The sequence below is a fragment of the Primulina tabacum genome, chromosome 12 (genome assembly GCF_025594145.1).
Source record: "Primulina tabacum isolate GXHZ01 chromosome 12, ASM2559414v2, whole genome shotgun sequence".
In the NCBI taxonomy this organism is placed as follows: domain Eukaryota; kingdom Viridiplantae; phylum Streptophyta; class Magnoliopsida; order Lamiales; family Gesneriaceae; genus Primulina; species Primulina tabacum.
In genome coordinates, this window is record NC_134561.1 from 2760130 (window position 1) to 2780228 (window position 20099).

A 20099-nucleotide genomic window follows, 5' to 3' on the forward strand; every position below is an offset into this window, starting at 1 on the left:
TTAGTATTCAAATAAAATGATTTGGGCTCATTGTAAAGAAAATTTAAACTCGTTTTCCGCTATAATTAATTAATCCTAATCAGATTGTGTTGTAATAACGATTAGGAGTTAAGGGCCCCACATGAATCATACGTTCCACACATCTCTGATTCATGGTTCAATAACCAAACCGATACTTCTTCTTATGAGGCTTTTCCATGAGCAAGAATTATATGTTTCACATGTCACTGAAGGTTTAAGCAATATATATTTGGAGCATGTAAGTGGATCGTGAGATCAATATATCACAGGTCTATCTGAACCAAATCCTACTACATGTTGGTCGAATACGACACTAGGTTGGAACCTAAATGTTGGTGGAGCAAGTTTGAATTCAGAAAGACATAATTGTGTAGCAAATAATGCTGGCTTAGATACGAGGGCTCGTTGTCTGGATATGACCACTAATGATGATGTTTCTAGGAGTGATACTGAACAGAAGGTGCCAAATGGTGATCCTGAAGAAGAAGAAGAAATGAATGCCAATGAAAATGTGAATACGCATACTTAATATATATATATATATATTTAGTATTATACATATTAAATACACAATAAAAAATTCAATCTTTACTTTTCAAATGGACGAATACTGTTCTTGTTTTTTCGTTTGATTATTTTACTCTTCATATGCTTGGAAGCTTTATTTATAGCAAAGAATGCTTAATGGTTGTCCGAAATTATTGAACCTACAGCGTCCACTTACAATTACAATAAACACTACACTCATTGGAAAAGCTGTAGCTCTAAAGTCCCGACGACCGTCGCACCGCTGTAGCTGGACCCTTCAAAAATTGCAAGGTCCTCCAAAATGGTGGCGCCATCAACTTTATTAATGAAATTATATATATATATATATATTTTTTTTGACAAAAAAACCCATTGTTTGAGATGATGTACAATTTAAAAATTTAAATTGAACTTTTAGCATTAACCGTAACTTTTTGCAAATTGTCAAACATTTGATCCTATAATTGTTATCAGTATAAATGTCACGCGTTCGATTGTTATAAAAATGACTATAATAGGGAGGGATGCAGTTGGAATATAATAATTTTTTTGTTGGAGAAACAATTAAAATTTGGTATTTGAGCTTTACACGTGTATACTTTAAAAAATTTATATATTATCGTAGTTTCGAAAACATCTGACCAAAGTTGGCTCATAGTCCCAACATTCTAAATAACTTGAAATCAAACCGGAGGCAGGAGCAGGAGCGGAGCGGAGCTCGAGGTCTGCATTTTATTGATAATTTCTCTCTTTTTTTCCGATTATAAGATTATTTAGTTCTGATTCTTCTGAGAATAGTAACCTCAATTTATTGTTATTGTGTATTTTATCTTCTTTGATTCATAATTCGTTCGAATTAGGGGGTTTATTGTTTCCTGAATTGCGCTCATTATTGTCCAGGATTTCTTGAAATCGATGGATAATCACCAGCTGCCGTCAATTATTTAATCGATCCCATTTAATTTTTAGTTTAAATTTCTGATCCCCCGTCGTGGTTTCGATTATTATTATTTTAATTGAGATTTTGGTAGTTTTTGCTGTGTATATTCTGACTTGAATTGGCCAATGAAAGAGAATCGGTAATGGTTCTCGCGTTAGATTTGCAGGATTTTCTTCTTCGAGCTAGGGTTTTGAAGCTCTACAGGCATGCTCTCAGGGTTGCTGGGAGAACTCCCCAAGATTCTAGAGGTGAGACATATTTTCCTATTCAATTCAAGTTTGTGTCAGCATATCCAAGTCTATGTTTGGAATCTTAGCTTGCCAAGCCACCCAAAATACTCTAAATATGTTTAAGGGTGTGCCGAACCGGAGTCAAAATCGGCCAATCAGTTTAGACTTGTCGGGCTCGCTCGGGCATCCCGGACTGACTTAGTTTATCAGGGTCGTCGGGGACTCAGAAAGATCTGCTCTTGGGAACCGGTCCACTATTAGTCATCTTTTGGTGCGGAATAGGACTCCGCGGTCTTGTGTCATGTGGTGTTTTGACTCGAGTTCTATAATAATTGGAGTTAAAGATGATTCTGTTATTCATATCTTTCGATTTTTGTTATCTATCTCGTCCCACGAACGAGCGTTGCCTTAGGTGATTGTCTTCTCATGAGTTATGAACACACGACTGTAAGCTTGATGTGTTCTTAGATGTCGGGTGGTGGTCACTTCCCTTAGGAAGTTCAGACGACGTGATATTCGATGATCTTGACATAGATGTGAACTCACACCTCTCTTTTATTGGTAGTGGTTTATGTCATTACACCACAAAGTGTTGGCACATGGATGATAATTTTGTTAACATTATCTATTGAATATGGCCAGATTTCCTAGTGAGTTAGCGCTCTTTAGATCATGTTTGTCATGCTTCTTGTCGGATAACATCGGAATATGGTGTTATAAGTTCTATTTTGATGGCCTTTTGTGCGTGTGTTCGCGTGCGCATTTTAACCTCATTTCCCCCTTTTTTTTTGTGGGCTACAGACGAATTGAGGCAGTTTATCAGACGAGAAATGGAAGATAACAGGTCCTGCAAAGACAAACAGAGGATTAGATTTTTGATCAGTGACGGATTAGAGAGATTGAAGAGGCTGGATGAGATGCTCGATATGCAAGGCCGATGATCATTACTCGTGTTTTCGACATTTTTTTGGGGTGAATGAAACTTCGTGTATTTCGAATTAACTCACAATTTTCGTAAAACTACAATATTAATTTCATCCCATCTTTGATATCTATATAGCTATTAGAGGTGCTACAAGCACCCATATGAATGAAATATACAAAAAATCTTTCTAAATTTGATGGTCGTTGTAATCTTTTAAACAAATACAACGTCAAAACAATGAAAACTAAAGAACGATTAATGGAAATTGAAAGATAAATTTCTGCCATAATTTATCTTTACAATAAACCGTAGGAATTTAATAAGTAAAAACATATAACAAAAGAAAGTTATTAAAATCTGAACAAGAGTGACTTATAATATGAAAATCTGGAATGAAAAAAAATGAAATATGCTAAACTAGAATTCTGAAATTCTACAGAGAGTTTGCAAGAGTTGATCGCTATTTGTGTTGTGTGTGTCCCTTTCTGCAAACCTGTTTTTTCTTCAAATTTTGGGTTATTTCTCAACTCTCATGATCTCTCCCTGTCTGCATGCTATTTGATTTATTCAAACTAATATAAATCGAAGACTTTTCTAATCTTCTTGTCACTATTCTTCTTGGGTTGAGCTCAAATTAAGTGGGTCGGATTAATTTTTGATGCACACACATATTAAAAGTACGAGTAGGTCTCTTGTGAGACGGTTTCACGAATCTTTATCTGTGAGACGGATCAACCATACCGATATTCACAATAAAAAATAATACTCTTAGCATAAAAATTAAAATTTTTTTATGGATGACCCAAATAAGAGATCTGTTTCACAAAATACGATCCGTGAAATTGTGTTACACAAGTTTTCACATAAAAGTATTAAAACAAATAAACTATACAATCAAATATATTAAAAAAACTATTTAAAATATGCTTATTTTACATCATGATTTAGTAAAGTTACTAAAGTATACTCTTTTTTTAATCATAGTAAAGTATTCTTTAAATACACGCAACACGTAACTATAGAATTAAATAAAAATAACTTTTAAAAAAACTTTAAAGAATTGTACAAATTATTTATGTATATTTTCGAAAGGGGGGGCAAACAAGACATAATTTTTTTAAAAAAGCTTGTATAAGGTCATATTTTCACGTTTGCATTTCACTTCTAAACTTGAAAAGTTAACTAATTCATAAAATTTATTGTAATTGATGATTTTGGAAATAATTCCGAGCGTTATCATCAAATTCTTATCAATATATATATATTCACTTCTAAACTAATCTATCAAATTTTAATGTTATTGGTGACTTTTGGAATTAACTCCAAGCATATTCAAATTAAGTAAATTTATCTATTTATATTATAAACTCTTATTTGCTGAAGTCAATAATAGAGTATCATTTTTTTCGAACCCAAGAATAATAGAAGTTCAAAAAAATTTGTTTTGACATTCAAAATTTTCATTGAAATATGTATGATTTTTACCTTCGTGTATATAACAATGACTCTAACTATTCCAAATTTTAAGAGAATATAGTCTTTGTTGTAAATTCCTACGAACAGATTTTTCTCCTTCTTCAATCGTTTAATCAGGTCCATGATCAGAAACTTAATTTCTCGTATAGATCGCAGTAGAAATCTAAACAAAATTTACGTCAAGGGGTGATCATGGGATTTCAGAAATCTAACGAGATGGCAATGACGTTACGACGATGATATGGTGGAAGACGGTCAATCGAATCCCTTGGAGGAGGTGGTCGAATTTTGTGAGGGGCTAGAGAGAAAAAAATTGGTGGATAAAAACTTGTGTATAAAAGTTTTGCGTATAATTGAACTATTGATTACATATATATATAAAAATCTTTTCCTGATCTAATCAATACTCTTCTTTTATCAGGATATTGTTTTTCATTATTCAGAAACTATCATGTATGTATTTTCAAGTCTTGGAAATACCATGCATAATTAAATTATAATTAACTTTTGATAGTACAATATATATATATACACACACACACATATACACGCATATAGATACACACACATATATATTTATTTAATTACTCAATTAATTATTAATTATTTAATTTATTCTAGGCTCTTCTAGGATATTTCATGAGTATTTTGCACTTTGTATTCATTACTTAATTTATTATTTAATCATTATATTCTAAATTTACAAAATAAATAATCATGAACTCATTATAAATTTGATCGATGATCAGACAGCACCGATGTATCGATGGTATAAATCTCGTTCACTGTTTCATATTTTCTGCTATCAAGTGCACGGTTGTCAAGTTTTAATATATGAGAGTAAAGTATCGTTCTCACGCGGAGTATATATATAAAAGTATATAAGTACTTGTAATTAAAATAGTCACGAATTTATCTAAAAGAATCAAATAATGATTTGGTTTGCATAAAACAAATTAATTGCAAACAAATATTAATCTAATCATCGAATTGAGAAATATAAATGAGAGAAAATATATAGACGAGTGATTTCACTTAATTTCCGCGATAATCATTCCCGGTTGCATTTATATCCAATTGAATTCCAAACATTTAACAGCCAAGGACACTTAATTATTTTATTCCTCATTTCTCAAGTGACGAATAAATTGTATCATTCAAACTTTGATTCAAACATTCCTAATAAAAATCTAAGTTCAAATGATATATTCAAACGATGATCTTACCTAGGCTTCGCTAAAGTTATGCGCTTTCTGAACAACATACATTTAATGATGTATCTCTAATGATCTATAATTCTAGTCTCTCTACCAAGTTGTAGAATTATTCAGATAAAAAACTATTATGGCCAGTAAATTGAAAGTGATAAGAACTAAAAAACATAATTAAACCAAAAGGAATTCAATCATATAAACAACTGAGTCAGAACTATCGTATCAACAAAACTACGTCATCTTATAGAATGGAACAGTTAGTTCATAGCGAAATCTAAACAAAAACCTCTTATGTTTGAAAGTCTAGACATCGAACACACAAGAAATTAAAGGTGAAAAAATTAGATAACAAATCATAAGTGGCGTCTCTGTCCCCAGAGTCATCGTTCTTCGTCATTGCGATAAAGTCTTGCGCTCCAATTCTTCGTCTCGTGCGTGTGCTCTATGTTTCTCTCACGTTTTTTCTTCAGAAAACGGCCGTCCTTTTGTTCTAGGTTTTTGGCCCTTTTATTCACGCGTGGCGGCTCCAAATTTGTTTTTGCATGTCTCTTACGCACAGGTGCGCGTGTTCTGGCGCGGCCGCGCGGAAGCTGCTGGAGTACGCTCTTCTGTTTTTTCTTGCATCAATTTGGCTTCATGTAAATCTTTTTCTCCATTCCTATATTGACATTCAAAACAACCCAAAAAACGCATAATTTCGTTTGAAACTAACACAACTCAAATGGATTCTTGCATAAATTAAGTGGAATTCTTGCACTTATCATTCACATAATGAAAAATGAAAATTTCAAATGACAAAATTTTCTACTGATCCATTTTTTGGAGCTGCGAGATTTGTGAACTCATTCATTAAAACAGATAGTTCCATTCTCTTCACTTAATTAACAGTTAAGCTAAATTTTACAACTTTCATTATATGAAATCAAATTATAAACTCCTTTATAAGCAATAGGTTTGATATCCATCATACTACAGTCACCAAATTCAACTCCTTGAATTTGACTATCTCAACGAAAACACATAATCCAATACTTGTTTGACCCTCAATAGCTCATAGATATAACCAGTAGTGGGTTCACAATGTCATGTGATTCATAACAATGTTTGTTCTTATTAATGCTTACCTTAATCAGCCTCATTCCTTTTCATCAATCATTTGATCAAGAACGTCAGAATTTAAGCCTAATTGCACCCATCAGATCATGGTGAGAGCGTCTAATAGCATTGTCCCATGATCCTCTAGGTATAACTGATAGTGCCTGCAAGAACCTGAAGTTATGGTTAGCGTACAATACGATCCCTTCAATTCATATATATTGATCAATCTGCAACCCTTGATATATCGAGAGTTGCAAATGAATTCGATAATGATGTAATATATCTTTGAGTAATAAAAGTGACATGGTATGTATAATTAAGGAAACTTCTTTCCAAAATGCACATGTTTTACTCTGTCTAGAGATTTCTCGCACTATTAACTCATCAAATCTCATAGGATATCTTCACCTGTAGGCGAGTAGTGAATTTCCGATTACAATGCATTGACTCATACGTATTTCGAAACTACACTCAACTTTGTCACCTAATGACCTTCAATATAGTTGGTAAATAGATCAAAGTACATGCTAGTACGCAGAGCCTACATGTTGCCTTCGGATCAAATGACTAATGATATACAACCATTAATCGCCGACTATTCAACTCGATAATGATAACTACTTGAAAAGTACGAGTTAGAGTTATTCAGTGCATCATCAAATGATTACTCGTATTTATGAATTGACATCTTCATGCCCTTATCAATGAAACACGACGTTTACATAACATATGCTAGTCTCACTCAAGTGACATTTATCCCTATTTTAGGAAGCTGAATCGACTAAGAATAAATTCAGAATATATGATACAATTCGTAGTGAGTTTCATGATCTTATATTGGGAGACAGACCTCATGGTACTTGTTGTATATTCTAGGACTTTATCTATTCAGCTTGCATGAGTATACAAATAAAAAATGTCATAATTGGATAAAATCATAAAATATTATTAAAATAAAGATTGCATTTACATAAACGTCAATAAAGCTCAAGAAACAAGTTTGATTGCTGGACACCCACTCTAACAAAAAGTACCTTAGAAAATATATTTTTTGGCTTTCAAATACTATTCCATTTTGAAAAAAATTAGCATATTAATGTGGGAATCTAGTAAATATTAATTTTGGGTCTCCAAAATGACCAAACTCAATTAAAGTCTCATAATTAATAATAATATAATTTCCCAAAAATATCCCTAATTTTACGCACATTTTTGCATTAAGATGTGTTTCTACAAATTTATTTAAAACAATTTTATAGGGGTGTCAATTCGGGTGGGTTGGGTCGGGTTGAACAACAATATTATTCAAAAATTGCTCAACCCGAACCCAACTCGAAAACTCTCAACCCGAACCTGAACCCGAATCAACCCGATCAACCCGTATAACCTAATTTTGAATTTTTTATAAATTTTTTTAAAGAAAATTAAATAAAATTCAAAAAAATAATACTAATATTTTAATTTAAACACATAATAATAAAATATCTCTCATATATTTGATTTAAATTTGAAAATCTAATTGTAGAAAAAAAGTATATTTACTAAATCAATAAAAAATTATTTTAAAAATAAAAAATGTTCAAAATAAATAATAAATTATGAAAATTTATTATATAAATATAGAATAAATATTTTTTCAGACATACAATATATAAAAATATAAGCAGTATTTATTAATTATATTTTTTTTTTAAAAAAATTTAAAATTTTTGGGTCAACCCGAACCCAACCCAACCCAACCCAACCCGATCATTTTTTTCGGGTCAGCTATCGGGTCCAACCCGATCTGACCCGAACCCGAAAACCCCAAACCAAACCTAATTTTTTTCGGGTTGAACCGTGTCGGGTTGGTAGATCGTGTCTAATTTTGACACCCTTACAATTTTATGTATTTTATAAATTCTTTTAAAAATGGCAAATTATCAAATATTTTTTGAGAGCTTATAATAAACTGTTTCAAAGTAAAATATTATTAAAAGGACACATAACTATTTACTAAAACTATAACATCCCAAAAATTTGAAGGTCAACGTACATGCAAGTTGTTAAATTTCTTATGTATTTTAATTAAATGTTTTAATTAAATGGATTAAATATGTTGTGCATGTTGACATGTTTAAAATGTACTTTTCTTCATGGTTGCATTAAAATATATTTTTAAAGGGTTATTCGAGTTGCGATCGAGAAACGGAGACAGAGTGCTGAAAAATGGAAAAATATTTTTATTAAACAATTGTTTTTAATTATTTAAAATATGATTTATACTTTTTCTTATTTTTGAAAATAAGGGGCTTTTGGGTGATTTTATACGCCGGGACGTAATTTTTATCGGTATTGGATTTTCAACAATAATACGAATGTTTTGGCAACCCGTCTAATAAATTCACAAACTTTACTAATCAAAATATTTTAATTAAGCACTAATGGGTCTAATTAACTTTGTTAATGGGCCAATGCTTGGTTAGTGTTTTAATTAACTATTTAATATACAAATCTACCCCATAACCCACACAAGTCCTACGCCCACCACCCCTTTACAATTCAAACCCTTTCTTTCACAAATATCACGGCACACACACCATCAAAATTAAGAGGAAAATTCGAAGGTTCTTCAAGGAGATTCAAGTCATCGTCTTCGTGACATCGTTCTTCGATTTGTCAATGTATAATCGTGCGTTAAAAACACAAAGGCACACCATACTCTTTCTTTTACTCATCATCACACCATATTATGTAATTGTTTATGAAATTTCATGAAAGCAAGTCACACAACCTATTATTTTCGTAACTATGCATATACATGTTTTAAACTCTTGATTTTTTATTCCAAAAACATGTTTTTATGTGTTAGAAGGGGCTGCCATGATTAGAATATGATCAAGGATATCTTTACGCGAGTTTAGGGTCATAAGAACACACACTACACGCTGCAACACGAACTAAACAAGCTAGAAACCGAAACTGTTGGTAGGTGATCATAGGGCTCGGGTACATGGGGTTTGTGGCTCAGCTTGGATGTGGCTGGACCAAGGCTGAGCTAGGATTATGTATGAATCAGGGAGAGAGTCTTAGCCACGCTAGGACTCGAGCACCAGGGCTGGAAAGAAGCTAGGACTCCAACCTATGAGCCCTCATGGAAGATGCGTAGGGTTCAGCAGCGTACAGGGAGAAAGGGGCTCGGCCAGTGGGCTTTGGATTGGGCTAGGTCGAGTCATTAGGGTCCTAGGAAGGTGCCTGAGGGGCTGGTTCAAGGGCTGGCTCGTTGGTTAAGCGGCTAGGCAAGAAAACATAGAGTCCACCATACTAGGAGTTCTCGGCCAAGCATGTATCTGGTGTAGTGGTTCGGTTTTGGAGATTGGGTTGAATCCTAAGGGTTCTAAGGGTCCAGTTGGGTTATAGGGGGTCTGGTTCGAGGTTGGCTCATGATGGTTCGAGCATGGTTCGATAAAAAATGGAGATGGCTCGAGGTTAACATGTAGGGGTCAAGTTAGGGTTTTAAATGATCAAATAATTCGAAACATGGCTCACGGAGGTCGAGTCATGGTTCACGAGGGCCAAATAATTATAAAAAATCTAAGTTTTAAATATGTCAATTTTATATTAAAGTTTGGGTTAATTCGGGATTAAAACGCATTAATATGTTATATTTAAAGAATAATTTAAAAGTCCTCGATTTAAGCGAAATAAAAATTTGAAAAAATTAATGTAAGCTTAAATAATTATTTAGGATGATCTAGAGTCAATAGAATTAAGAAAAAGTCAAAAACGTGAAATTTTATGTCTAGGGGTAAAACGGTAATTTTACACCCGAAAATTAGTAAACATCATGACAGTGTCCTGAATGCTGTTTTCTATGCTAATATGATTATCTTAAATGTTTTTAGATTTCTATGATTTATTATGGACAATTAAAAGATAATTTGCATGCTTTGTTTAAAAAGAAAAATAATATTTTTATGCATGATTTTTGTAAAGTTATGATAATGTGAAACGTTGGAGGAGGTGAAGTAATTGTGACTATTATGATGATATGATTAGGGAATATCGTGAGGGAAAAGACTCCAGATGGAGCCCATTTATGGGAGAAGGCCCTAGAGGGAGCCCACTCGTGGGAGAGCTCGTCTACGGAAGAAGGCCCCAGAAGGAGGCCGAAGATCGTATTTCCATATGATGATGATAGGCCAATGATCAGTTGACAGGGTGAGAGTGTCGCTGATGTCTCCGTCGCCCAGTACTGTGGTTACATGATAGATGGATCCATCGACCTTATGATGACATGAAAGTCACAATTAACAATCCAAAGTCAATAACAGAAAAACATATATGCTTATGATGAAAAAAGAAAAATATTTATGATAAAATGATGAATGATATGGATTGAAGAAAAGGAAAAATGTTTATGTTTAAGTCTATGCATCTTCATGAAAAAGTTATTTTACGTACAAGTATTTTCACTGTTGCATGTGATTTGTATACGTATTATGTTGTTATCAAGATCATGAAGTGTTGAGTCTTTAGACTCACTAGGTGTGTCGATGCAGATGAATATGATAATAATGATAATGGAGGTCTTGATGGTTGATCTAACTGGACTGAAGGTGCACATAACCCGATGACCAGCGTTTCTAGTTTTCCGCACTTACGATTACGTTTATGATTTATGTTAGAGATATTTTTATGACATTTATTTATGCTTTGAGCGGTTTTTGAGAGGTTGCTAGTTTTAGCTTTATTGCTAATTTAGGTATTGCAAACGAGTGACGATTTTGTGATTCAAACTATTTCCTTTGGAATTTTCAAATATTAGTTGGTTGATTTATTTTTAAAAATGGTACAAAATATTTTAAGTGTATTGGTATGTTTCGGCCGAGTTGAATGCTAAGTGAGGTTTCAAAAAAAAAAAAAATTCTAGTAATTTTTAAGCAAAACGAGTAGTGGACTTTTTTTAAAAAAAAATTCTAGTACTTTTTAAGTAAAACAAAAATATTATTAAAATGACACATAACTATTTACTAAAACAGTCAGATTTACAGTCTAAATTCTCTGTTTGAGATTTGGTCATTTGAGTAATAAAATGAATCTTAGTATTTTTTTTACTTTATATCATATTTCATCGAATATTGACGTGACATCAGAGATAATAGTACATGATATACACAGGAAAATATTGATATGTCATAAAAAAACACCACTATGGTGAAATAAGACCAAAAGAAAAATAAGAACCAATTTACAATGTCAAGATCTAATTTAATTATCCAGAGAATTAAAACCGAGAATAATAATATTGGCATACAATAAAACATCTATAAATTTATACTCTATAAATTAAATATTCCTTTTAAAACAATATATTTCTCTGTCTTGACTTGGACCAATGTACTAAGATAATAATTTTCATAAATTAATAAAATAATAATTTTCAAAATACTCTTTTATAAACCTATGATCTCATCATTATTATAAATTAATAATTGTTTATATATATATATATATATATATATATATATATACATACATACACAATTTTGATATGCTGCACACCTACCGTGCACACCTATTTGAGCACCGATGAGGTGTCACTCACCCATTGGATGCACAATTTTTCTATATTTCATTACATCCAAATGATTTTTAATCACAATATATGATGAATTTTATTTGATCATGCAACATAATTAATATTATTTAATTATAAAAAGCAACGTGTTTTACCCAAATTCTGTGAAGTCCATCTAATGTGAAAATCGTAAATCTATATATATATATATATAAAAGCAGAGTTTTTGCCAGAAATAGTAATTTCCCGCCAAAATGTCATTTCTAAAAAAAGAAAGATATATCATTAATATTGAAATATATATACCGCAATAAATGATAATTTCAATTATTGTTTGCATTGATTATATCAATTCATTTAGTTCAAATTTGAATTTAATTCATTTTTATATTAATTCAAATATAATTTATGTATTATATGTTTTTTTATTATTTTTTATTCAAATTGAAACTAAACTATATTAAAAACATAAACTACATTAAAATTTTTGCATTGATTATATCAATCAATTTAATTTGTGATATGATTTGTGTTATTATGATATATTTAATTTTTATTACAAAATGTATAAATAAATTTTAAATATAAATAATTGCAATGTTCAGCATCACTCATATATATATATGTGTGTGTGTGTGTGTGTACTGCAATAAATAATAACTTCAATTATTGTTTGCATTGATTATATCAATTCATTTAATTTAATTTTGAATTTAATTACTTTTTATATTAATTCAAATGTAATTTATGTATTATATGTTTTTTATTTTTTTTTATTCAAATTGAAACTAAACTATATTCAAAACATAAACTATATTAAAAATTTTGCATTGATTATATCAATCAATTTAAAAACTGTAAAAATAAATTTAAAATACAAACGATTGCAATGTTCAATATCACTCATAAGGTAAATCATTCAAAAATACATTTTGTTATTTTAAGTAATTTCTTGTCCAAATTACTTACTAAAAAAAATATAATATTTAATTAGTTTATTTAATTTTTCTAAAAATACAATTGGTTGAGAGTTAAAAGTTATCACTACAACAACGATTTCCAATGGACATTAAACTACCATTTAATAATCATATATTTTTTTTATCTCAAATGCATATTATTTCGAAATTGCCTTAATTTGAAAGAATTAATGCATTGTAGTTTTCTTCCAAACTATATGTATATTGTATATCTTGAATTGTCTTATTAAAAATTCAAATAAGATAGCACAAGAAAATTAAAAGAGATAGATTGTATATTGCCCTCAATAATCAGAAATGTTTAACACACAATGCATGCAATTTGATATTTTCATAATTTGAAAGAGTTAATATATGATATAATTCTGTCAAAAGCATCCAATGTATAATTTTTGTCCATTGGGATGTCTTATTTTAATTTTAAATTATAAACTAAATTTATCTACTCCAAAATTGAATTCTGAAATGACTCCTCTTTTCAGCACCATATATGAGTTGAATCCTTCCAAGATGTAATATTCCTTTAAATTTAGATTTATTCGTTGTTATGAACTACATACATATGGAAACAACGATAACAACAATAAATTAAGTTTAAAATCTGTTTTTCATGATTGAGAAGTAAAAAATATCATTAATCTATTTGTACAAAATTTTAATTATTATGTATTACTAATGTGATAATTTTCTTCTATATTACAAAGTTCATGGGTACAAGATAATATAAAATTTTCCGTAATGAAAATGATTAAACCAATTCTATATAAAGTAAGCATCTTATTAGAAGACACCTTTATAAAATTTATTTACATTATTTTGGAATACACATAACAAATGTTAATTAAATAACTTTCCTGATCGATATATAATTTAATTATGATCACATGTTTCATTTTTCTTTCGGAATAATATGTTGTTTTGTATATTATGAAGAGATTTTGTAGATAAAATCACAACCCATTTGGATAAAGATATCGATGAAACAATTATTGTTATTATTCAATTGTGTTAAACACGTGTCATGTCACAAAATTGTTTGTGAATGTGGATTTAAACAAAATTACTGAATTTTTAAAAAAATATTTCTCATTAATTTTATTGAATGTGATTTAAATTTTTTTTATCACATGTTTAAAAATAATAATATATAACTTCTCGAAAATTAAAGAATTAAATATGTATTAAGATTGATGGTCGACATCAATATACTAAACACGATAAACATCGTGTCATTGCCTTAGGATAACACAATCTAAAATTTTGATATATGATAATGATTATTAGCCAAAAAAAATTAATCGACATACGTTGTATTTAAGAAAGTTTTTTAAAATTAGCGAAAAAATGGTTTTTATTTTTATTTTTTAAAATTAAATTATTTTCAATTTAAATATTTATTCATTTTTCAATATTTTTAATAATATCATCTCGTACATCGTACGTGTTAAATACTAGTCCTATGAAAAAAATCAGTTAACCAGCACGCTGAGACGAGTTGATCTAGACTCATTGTGGATGATCGTAGAAGGGTCTAGTACTAGTCGGTGGAGTCGAACAATAAGCAAACAGAAAAAATCAGAAAAAGACGCTCGCAAACTCATTAACAAAAAACTATAACAAAGCTATGTAAATTCTCTCAATTATTCATTCTCTTATTACAATTTTCATTAGCATTGTTTTTTTTGTTTCATGTTGTTTATCAAATTTTCTTTTAAAAATATTAATCAAGTTCATAGCAACATAATTAAATTTGACGTTGTTCATAGATTTTCATGTAATTTTCATCATATTTCTCAACCAAATTCTTAGCTTTGAAGTCATACAGAGAAAATTGTAACAAACGGTGAATCGAGACATATAACGCTTGATCGTAGAAGTCGGATAGATCATAAATTGGCACGATCACGTGCATGATACATCCCACATTTTTATGGGCAAATGAATCACTTACTTTTATATATATATATATATATATATATAGTGAACCATAATGATTTTTTTTTATAAAATCAAATTTATATTTGTTGGATCGAAAAATAATTTTTAAAACAATAAATTATTAATTCATTGATTAACACCTCTTGAAATTAATAAAATTTGATTTGAAGTTACTTAACATTATTAAAGCAAAAACTTATCTGAGATGGTTTCACGAGTCGTATTTTGTTAGACGAATTTTTTATTTGGGTCATCAATAAAAAAATATTAATTTTTTATGCTAAGAGTATTATTTTTTTTATTGTGAATATCAGTAGAATCGACTCGTTTTACATATAAAGATTCGTGAAATCGTATTCTATTATTAATTAATTAATTAATTAAAGGTCCAAATAATAAAAAAATTTGCACCGGTTTCTTAAAACCAGCATTTACTCACAAAACCCCGTTCTACTTTTACAAATCCTTTCTTCCTCACTGAATCAATATCCGTTGAATCCAAACCCAAAACCCAAACTCCATCGTTCCTGTTCCATCGAAATTTTCCCCTGTTTCTTTTTCATCAGATCAAAATCAAGATTTTCCTTAGGTTGGATCAAATTCATACACCGAGAATTCAATCAAAGTTTGATCTAAATGGCCAAGGTGAGGGGCAGTCGGCATCAGGGGAAGCGATCATCGACGGTGGTTTTGGTGCTTTCTATGCTTTTAATGCTGTCTGTGGTGCTATTAATTATGCTGGGCCTCGGAATTTTATCTCTACCCATCGGTTCCGACGGAGACTCCCCGCTTGTCGCCGATCGTATCAAATTTAAGCGCGTGACGATAGAAATGTAGTTTATTTTGTATTTTGGGTGACTTTTTCTCGTCAATGTCTGGTGTTGAATTTTGGTTTTTTTTGGTTGTAGGGGTAAAGATGAGTTGGGAGGATCAGGGAAGAGAGGAGAACAGTGGACGGAGATTCTTTCTTGGGAGCCCAGGGCTTCCATCTATCATAATTTCTTGGTCAGTTTTGGTTGTGTGCATGTTGTTTGTTTGGATTATTGCCTGTTTATTTTTCTTTTGGATAATGAGAATTAACTATCCGCTTCAATTGTGATGTTGCCATTTTTTTTTCAAATGTTTATTTCTTGATTAGAACTATTTGGTCCTCTTTCTGAATTTTGTCGGTTATATGCGTATTGACTCGACTATAAGATTTGGTGAAAGGATAGGAGAACCGAACTAACCTTATTTCTTGTTCCCTTTCGAATTAATCAAGATCAAATGGTTGTGGTTCTTGCTACATTATAATCTAAGCTTGAGCTGAATTGTCATACCAGCAGTATTTAACCTGGATTTCTCTGTTAATGTGAACTGATTCTTTTATTTGAAGAATAATGAATCATGGGCTTGTCCATCACTGTAGCAATTTTGTTTTAAAATACTGATGAGCAAAGTGAAAGTGCAGCTTCTGTTTCATGTAAGCTAATGTCTATGTCGCGTGCACCCATGGTGGTGTACTGGCGTTAAATTTTTTTTCCACATAATTTGGAAATAGTGTGTATGAATTAAGATATGGTTATGTCGGCGAATGACTTAAAATCGGAGCTTTTGGATTGTTTCGTAAGATAATTTGGTAGACTTATTAATTTTGATGCTGTGTGTAATTTAGTTTATTTAATAAGATAACTGTATGTGGTTACTTACTCGTGTTTTGGCAGAGTAAAGAGGAATGTGAGTACCTGATAAATCTTGCAAGACCTCACATGAAAAAGTCAGCAGTTCTTGATAGCAAGACTGGCCAGAGTAAAGATAGCAGGTATGTTTCTTTGTGCCCTTTCTTTTATTCGTCTTGAATTCTTTTATTTATTGAAATCGATATTAGTCTAATCTTGAGAACTTTTGTTTTCTGTCTTATTCTTATCTTGAATATCTAAAGCTGTAATCGTCTTGTCTTTCAGAGTTCGTACAAGTTCTGGAATGTTTTTGAGGAGAGGGCAAGATAAAATAATCAGAACTATTGAAAAAAGAATAGCAGACTACACATTTATCCCTGCAGGTATGCGAATTTATAAATATTTTCGCTGCATCATTCCAATGTTTTCATTTTCCAAGGTTTGTTTGATGACAAAGTTCCGCTCGCCTTATGTCACACAAATTTCTATGAAAATACTCTAGAAATTTGAATTAAGAAGCCTCCTCAATTTGGTTGGATGTAATCTTGTCCTCCCCCAGTTCTTGTATTTCTGTATTTTTTAATAATATATTTTTTTTATTGTGGACAAGATATATGGATGTCTATAATATTTAAAATGCTTGAACTTAGACGATCAAATAGGCAGTTCGTCCTTTATTTTCATTCTCTCTTGCTTTTTTTTTTTTTTTTTAATTATGATATTCCTCATGCAATAACATATATATCATTCTTTCTTGCTTCAATACTATGGATCCAAATGAACAAAATGGAGGCAAATACTAGCCTTTTTTTTTTCATATTTCAAGCTCAGACTTGATTTTCTAAAGCTGGTTCATAGCTCAAAAAATGAACTATTTTGGACTCAAGTTCGATTCGACTTAAATTTCAAATTTGAGATTGATTTGTCTGGTTAGAACTTACTTATCGAGCTCTATCAAACAAATGCTCAAGTTCAGGGTTAAACTTGTGAGCTTGTTTGAATTTCAGTTATTAAACTCACGAGTGACTAGCTAGCCATTGAAAAAAAGTAATTCTTGTTCAAATTTGGGTCATAAAATGTTTGAAGATCGAGTTTGAATCTCCAATACAATGGAATGGTATTTTAGTTGACTTGATTTGTTTGCATCTCTAGTCAATACTTGCAAGACAAGATTAGTGCAGGGTTCATCTTTTCTACATGAGATGCTGGTCTGCTAGTGCTTTCTATTCTGTGAAAGTGTTTAAAATACTTCCTAGAAATGGTTAGTTGATTATGCTTAGACTGTCGTTGCAGAACATGGAGAAGGTCTACAGGTGCTGCACTACGAAGTTGGACAAAAATATGAACCTCATTATGATTACTTTATTGATGAATTGAATACAAAAAACGGGGGTCAGCGGATAGCAACTGTTCTTATTTATTTGTAAGGTTTTTTTTTAAAATTTGTGAAGGTTGTACTCCCTTTATAAAATATTTTCACTCATATTAACTTTCACCGAGGCAAGATAATGTGACTTCTGATCTCTGTCTTTTCATCAAATGCAGGTCAGATGTTGAAGATGGGGGTGAGACAATTTTTCCTGCTGCAAAGGGCAATTTTAGTGGTGTACCAGGATGGAATGAGATGTCAGAATGTGCTCGGAGAGGCCTTGCCATGAAACCAAAAATGGGCGATGCATTGCTTTTCTGGAGTATGCGCCCCGATGCCACTTTAGATTCATCAAGCTTGCACGGCAAGTGTCATTTATCTCCACTTGGAAATATGCATCACTTTTTTCATTTCGTTAATTTTCCACCATCATCATCTTCCTCTCCGGCATGTAAGAACAAATCTTTTTTACATTTCTAATTATCCCAGGAGGTTGCCCTGTTATCAAGGGGAACAAGTGGTCATCTACGAAGTGGATGCATGTTGATGAATACAAGGCCTAGCGAATCTCATCGGTAAGAGTTGTAAAACCATAATGACTTCCGACTTTCTTCTTAATGTACACGACAGTAGCCTTTCAGATGTGGTAGCATCAGAAATTACTTGATGCAATCTACATTGATGAAATATTTTCAGGAGCTGAAGATACCGAGGCTTATTTCTGGTCGAATCGTACGACTGTTTGCAATTGTTAACTGGTATAACATTAGAGGTATGCATTTGTTATTTTCTGGCTAGCAGTCCATAGGACGGGAATTTTGTTTGAGGAACAAATAAAAGTTTGGCACGACCAATTCAATAGGCTCATCACCAAGTTGGTCCGATTGAGGAAAAAGAGAGTGAAATATGTAATTAGGTATTATAATATAATGTAAATTGTTTTGTAATCTGTATGATGTTTAGAATACCTTCAATTTTTTCTTCCCTAAATTTGGGGCAACCTTTTGCACTTCTGATTCTAACAAAATCTTTCATAGTCCAGTGTATACCTGCGTGTTTGTTCAGTTGATTTTTATTTTTATTTTAACTAGAGTATGCATTAGTTGTTAATTAGAGGACGTTTGACTAAATTTATTTAAAACAACTTATGAATATTTTAAAAATAAGTTGTTAAATTGTTTGGATGGATTTATTTTAAATAACTTAAATATTTTAATGCATTTGATAATATATTATTTTTTTATTGTCAAAATTAACAAAAAAATATAATATTATGAGTTAATGTGTATATATATGAAAATAGTTTTATAATTTTAATATTAAAAATTAAATCTATTTTATATTTATATTTAGAAAGTTTCGATGTTTTTTGGGAAAAAAATATTTAATATTGTTTATAATGTGTGCTAGTAAAATGTTGATTAAAAAATTAATGTTATTAATTTACTCAATAAAATTTTAAAAATTTTGTTTTTTATTTCCTAATAAAATAATAGAACAAAATTATATTTTAAATTCGACGAAAAGAAAAGTGATAAAATTTGGATGTTAGAACTGATGATAAAGTGGGGATTTAAAATGATATTTAAGGATATTTGGAAAAGAAACATGTCAAAATAAAAGCTTTTTGAATAAAAAGGGTTATCTCAATTTTTTTTAAAAGTAGGTCTCTTATGAGACGGGTCAATCTTACCGATATTCACAATAAAAAGTAATACTCTTAACACAAAAAGTTATATTTTTTCATGGATGACTTAAATAAGAGATCCATTTCACAAAATACGATCCGTGAGACCGTCTAACACAAGTTTTTGTCTTTTTTTAAAACAGGTTATAAGCTGTCAAACAGCTTATTTGGACAATTTATTTGTTTTCAAATTGTTTCACTGAACAAATCACGAGAGCTTATAAGCTGACTTTTTTTTTAAATTCTATTTTAGGGGGTGGGAGGACTCGAATCCAAGTCAATACAAGAAGTAAACATGGTGAGAATTAGAACTAAAACTCGGTCTCAAATAATCGACGTTTAGATAGAAGAAAATGTGAGATTCTACCGTACGACGAATGTATTGACTGTCAATAGAGGTGTAAACAAATAGTGTCATCTCACGAATTTAAGTTCCACTGAATTGGTTTGAACTTTTTTTAGCCGAATATGAATG

At 30.8% G+C, this 20099-nt stretch overlaps 2 protein-coding genes across 5 annotated transcripts; both read left to right on the plus strand.

Annotated features, from left to right (window-relative positions):
- The first annotated feature begins 1132 nt into the window (after window positions 1-1132).
- On the plus strand, window positions 1133-2756 carry LOC142520650 (uncharacterized). Of its 3 annotated transcripts, none has more exons than XM_075623727.1 (3): window positions 1133-1272; window positions 1622-1737; window positions 2521-2756. In XM_075623727.1, the coding sequence occupies exons 2-3, from the start codon at window positions 1632-1634 to the stop codon at window positions 2658-2660; spliced, it is 246 nt and encodes an 81-aa protein (XP_075479842.1). In that variant the 5' UTR covers window positions 1133-1272; window positions 1622-1631; the 3' UTR covers window positions 2661-2756. The 3 variants fall into 3 exon arrangements, with proteins under 3 accessions (XP_075479842.1, XP_075479841.1, XP_075479840.1); XM_075623726.1 differs by having other exon boundaries at window positions 1142-1272; window positions 1450-1737; XM_075623725.1 differs by lacking the exon at window positions 1133-1272 and having other exon boundaries at window positions 1284-1737.
- Window positions 2757-15338: 12582 nt separating this feature from the next.
- LOC142521160 (putative prolyl 4-hydroxylase 3) lies at window positions 15339-18950 on the plus strand. Of its 2 annotated transcripts, none has more exons than XM_075624387.1 (8): window positions 15339-15743; window positions 15819-15915; window positions 16614-16711; window positions 16854-16951; window positions 17862-17991; window positions 18114-18301; window positions 18427-18518; window positions 18637-18950. In XM_075624387.1, the coding sequence occupies exons 1-7, from the start codon at window positions 15547-15549 to the stop codon at window positions 18498-18500; spliced, it is 882 nt and encodes a 293-aa protein (XP_075480502.1). In that variant the 5' UTR covers window positions 15339-15546; the 3' UTR covers window positions 18501-18518; window positions 18637-18950. The 2 variants fall into 2 exon arrangements, with proteins under 2 accessions (XP_075480502.1, XP_075480501.1); XM_075624386.1 differs by having other exon boundaries at window positions 18427-18512; window positions 18634-18948.
- The last annotated feature ends 1149 nt before the right edge of the window (window positions 18951-20099 follow it).